Below are 4,904 nucleotides of genomic sequence, written 5' to 3' on the forward strand. Positions count from 1 at the left end.
AGCCTTTTTAAAAAATAATAACAAGTGAAAGACCTGGTTTTTTGGGGTTAAAAAATAATAATAATTAAGTGTTCTACTTCCTGGTTCACGACTGCAGGATTACATACAAACTGGTTTCGTAAATATTCCACGAACACGGCTCCCTTGGGTTGACATCGTGCTCACAACATGCGCAGCGTGGTTACATAAAGAGACAGGTTTATGATGATGAACTGATGAACCTGCAGCTGCCAGGTGTGTATCGCATTAGAGGTGTTGGCGTGCAGCAGCATGGGGGGGGAGGGGGGGGGTGGAGGGGGGGTGGGGGGTCCTGACATGGGGCCTCTGTTGTCTCTGCTGATGTCCTCTTTTTTTTTTTTAAAAGCCAACAATGAGCTCTCTTTGTCTGGATCGATCCATTCTCCACTCTGTCCCACAAAGGCCCAGATCGCGTTCACTTAATAGGCTCGTGCACCAGTTTTTATTAAATACGGTTTTCTGACATATATGAGATCTATTTTCGCAAGTAATTATTTGTAATTGAAGATAACGTGGTTATCTGCGTCTGCTTGAAAAACACTCTTCAAGTGCCCAAAGGTTTGACATTTGTAGAAGGGAAGACACACACGGGCGCTCATGTGGTCTCTTTCATTAAGCCCGAGGATATTTCACTTTGAGAACATGCTTTGTTTAAATGCTAATGTTTAGATTCGTTATTGGTCATTAGTCAAAATTAGTCAAACCTTTGGGTTAAAAGGGAGTTTTCTTATTCTTATTTGTCATTTTTTTGTTTTCTCACTGTCTGATAAACAACCAATCCTGCAGTTTCAAAATTATATGTAATTAAGTTAACTTTGCAGTAGTAAAATATAAAGACAATACGAGTGATTTTCAATTTAAATGTCATACTAAACATTTATATCTGATCTATGAGGCAATATGAAATGATGTGTTAACCATTATTATTATTATTATTATTATTATTATTATTATTATTATTATTTATAAACCCTTTATACACTTTATTTTACATTGTGTCGGTGTTATTTGGTATTGTTGTCTTATTCTCCTTTTGTAGAGGAATGACATAACATTTAAATAAGGAAGAGAAACAGTCGTAAAACAAAATACAAATAAATATATAAAGGAAATGATGAAAAACTACAATACACGTCCCGGTGTTTCTGTATTTATCTCCTGTAAACGATCGATCTGAACTATTCTCATTTATTATCTCACCAGAACGAGAAGTCACGCTCCTCGACGTGACTCCGCCTACCTGATATCTGATTGGCCTACGTGCCCGAGGCGTGTATCGCCGCTCATTGGCTCACACCGCCGTCACTACACATCTCGCCACCGGTTGGGGAAAAAAAAAAGAGATCACAGTTGAGCGGCTCAAGCGGGGGGAGTTGCCCGTCCATTCACCGGTGCTCGCGGGGGTCTTTTTTTTGTTCGGCTTGTCCCCGGCAGCCGGCTGTCCCTCATGGATACCTCCAGCTGGAAGAAGAGACAGTGAGCCGGCAGTTTGTAACAGGATGGTACTCAGAAAAAGACTAAAATGGTGCCTTTGTAGCTGGAGTATCGGCGCTTCCGGTGCCTTGTAGCTGGAGCGAACGTTAGCTAGCTAGCTAGCTTAATGCTCAGGTCGGTTCTTTTTTCGCTGGCGTTTTATTAAATTAAATTAATTTATTTTACACGTGGTGGAAACAGGCTCTGAAATGAAGAGAGTGAACAGCTTTCAGAGGTTTGTGAAATCTCAAATATTCTGAATATATATATATATATATATATATATATATATATATATAACGTTATATCACGCTGTATATTTTTTATTTTATTTTTAATATGTTTGTTTGTTTTGTTCATATCGGTGTGCCGTTTTGATGATGATTGTGGTTCAATTGTGCCAAAATACGATCGATAATATTGATTTTAGTAGGTTGAAATCAACAAAAACAACTATTTCGATGATTCACAATAATAAGAAGAACAGCTTCTCCGATATTAGTGGATTTAATATCATCATACATTTAGACACTTTAAAATGTAATCTTTGGCTCTGGGGAAATTGTTCTAAATCGGAATTTTATTGACTAAAATCATAATAAAGACAACGACAAATGTTAGTTTTAGCTGTAAATTGAGTGTTTAAAGAGTATAATAAGTGCAAGAATCTGTGAAATAACAAATGCAATTCAGTTTCTTACCTAATGCGTAGTTATGAATATAAGTACCTTGATGTTATAACATATATTAGTCATTGCATCTCAAGCAGGTTTACAATCAGTCATATTCATTATATTACACATGAGGCACTATAGTTATTTTCTGGTTAAAGATTAGATTCCTTTATTGGTATTTTACTTCTTATCTCCCACCGTGAGAGCTCTTATGTTTGTGTTTCTGATTTAAATATGTACGTATCACACTTCATATCCATAAAACAGTCACCCCTTGTCGGGTTGTGTTCATAGATAACATCCGTTTATTGGTGTTTATTTGTGCGTTTCAGGTTCATGAACAGACGGGCCTCCGCCAACTGCCGCTACCAGCCCACCTGCTACGAGCACGCTGCAAACTGCTACACCCATGCAGTGAGTGTGGCTTTGATTCATGTGGTTTTGAATGTGGATCTCGCGCTGACGCTTCTCCTTCCGTCCTCATAGTTCCTCATCATGCCGGCCGTCGTGGGCATGGCGCTGCTGCATCGTCTGTCGGACAGCGGCTGGGAGAGGATCACCGCCTGGGTGTACGGCGTGGGCCTGTGCGCCCTCTTCCTGGTCTCCACCGTGTTTCACATCATCACCTGGAAGAGGAGCCACATGAGGTGAGGAGGAGGAGGAGGATGGAGATCCACCATGTGCGCAGCAAACTAAACCAAAAGAAGCCGCATCTCGTCTCTTACATGCTTAGAAATTCTGACAAATTGATCTCAGAATGATGCAAACGCACATGCACTGAATGCTACTGCCACAAAAGTGTAATATTTCACGTCACACTTCAGTGATAATGCAACTGTCTCTTAACATTTTAAACAAAGTTAAAACAACAATATACACATTATGACTTCATTCGTTGCTGTGAGAGAAACGGAAGAAGGTTTAACACGAGACCTTGAGAAGCAGCACGGCAGAAAAGAATGTGAGGAGATGGAAATATCCTTATTTACAGTAAAAGTACCACTGTGGGGTTGTTCTCCAAAAGTCCCATGCGCCAGGACAAGTTGTCATGATACATTTATATAAAGTGCACGAGCACACGGACAAAAGAACACGGGCGTTCTCGGCTAACACCTTGTTTTAGACGGGCCCGGTCATGTCGGATTGGTTTGCATGTTTTGGTGAAGCTGCTGACGTTGAGCTGCCTGTTCCTTTGTTTTGCCTGCAAAGGTTTGTGATTCAGCTCTAGAGCAATAGTTTGGATAATAAACAAGTTGGAACCTGACACAGCAGACAAAGAATAGCAAACGGTCCCTTCAAATGCATTCAAGGTCAAATGGGCGACGTGACATGTTAACTTTTGCAGCAGTAGCTTCACAATTTATTGAAGTGCATCATTCTGTGATCAATTAGTCATACTTTCTCAGCATGTTATGGACTTTTCTTTGCTCATCCTAAAAATGCTCTGGCATCCCCGTCCGAGCCGAACAACCCTACAGTGGTACTTTACTGTAAATAAGGATATTTCCATCTCCTCACATTCTTTTCTCTGTGTTTCTGCCGTGCTGCATGTCTTGTGACCCTGGAGTAAACCAACTCCCCTCTGTCTGTTGCAGGTCCATGGAACAGTGTTTCCACATGTGTGACCGAGTGGTCATCTATTTCTTCATCGCTGCCTCCTACACACCGTGGTGAGCCTCGCACTCGCACTCAGAGGTCAGAGGTCCGTGAAGGAAGTCGGACCTCGTTTGCCTTTGTCCTGTGGTTTCCTGCTCAGGTTGAACCTGCGTGAACTGGGCCCTCTGGCGGCACACATGCGCTGGTTTGTTGTGGCTCATGGCGGCTGCTGGCACCATCTGATGTCTTCAACTATCATGAAAAGTGAGTAAATAAAGATTTACATTACAACAACAACAACGAGGAAAAGTCTTAAAATACATAATCTACATTTCTGGAGATGAATGCTGAAGTTTCCCCCGTGTGGACCGAGTCAGTGAACGCGTCGCCTCTGTTTGCGTCTGCAGGTATAAACTTGTCGAGCTGGCCTTCTACTTGATGATGGGCTTTTTCCCCGCGTCAGTCGTGACGTCAATGGTAACGTTATTGTTTATGAATATATTTACATAACATTTCACCGTATTTGACCTCTTTATTTTAGGGTTGTGCAAAGTGGAACTATTTGTTCTTCAGCATGTTAAATCTCTTTGGTGTTTAATTAAAGTAACCCGCCCGTCTCTCCCCGCAGAGCAACACGGAGGGCCTTCAGGAGCTGGCCTGCGGCGGACTCCTCTACTGCCTCGGCGTGTTCTTCTTCAAGAGCGACGGCGTCATCCCCCTTCGCCCACGCCATCTGGCACGTGTTTGTGGCGCTGGCCGCGGCCGTGCACTACTACGCCATCTGGAAGTACCTGTACAAGGCCGGCGGCTCGGACGCCCTCCTCCAGTCGTGACCGCGGGCCGGAGGAGGCGGCGTGGGGAGGGCCCCCCCCCCCCCCCCCCCCCGTGTGCTTCTGAGCCTGCACGCCGACTCCCTCGACTGCAAACAGCCGTAAAGTTTACGCAACTAATGACCGTGAATTGTTTACTGTTTTCTAACGTCGGGCGTCTCCCCGACAAAGAAGAAGCTGTTTTGTGCGAACTTTAAACTGGACCGGGGGGGGGGGGGTCGATGACCCGGAAAACATTCAGGACTTGAGGGGTTGATAGCGAGTCTTTTGTATCGTTTTGAAATGAGTCACATTCCTTTTCTTTAGGGGGGGG

The 4,904-nt window shown here is 43.3% G+C and overlaps 1 protein-coding gene across 1 annotated transcript; it reads left to right on the top strand.

The window, feature by feature from the left end:
* The first annotated feature begins 1,339 nt into the window (after positions 1–1,339).
* On the top strand, positions 1,340–4,640 carry mmd (monocyte to macrophage differentiation-associated). The gene is given in 10 exon segments (XM_034539927.1): positions 1,340–1,494; positions 2,498–2,579; positions 2,652–2,812; positions 3,761–3,835; positions 3,922–3,973; positions 3,975–4,001; positions 4,003–4,025; positions 4,169–4,238; positions 4,390–4,476; positions 4,478–4,640. Coding segments are annotated over 10 exon segments (723 nt in total). The 5' UTR covers positions 1,340–1,465; the 3' UTR covers positions 4,595–4,640.
* The last annotated feature ends 264 nt before the right edge of the window (positions 4,641–4,904 follow it).

The sequence above is a fragment of the Cyclopterus lumpus genome, chromosome 8, assembly GCF_009769545.1.
Source record: "Cyclopterus lumpus isolate fCycLum1 chromosome 8, fCycLum1.pri, whole genome shotgun sequence".
Classification (NCBI taxonomy): Eukaryota; Metazoa; Chordata; class Actinopteri; order Perciformes; family Cyclopteridae; genus Cyclopterus; species Cyclopterus lumpus.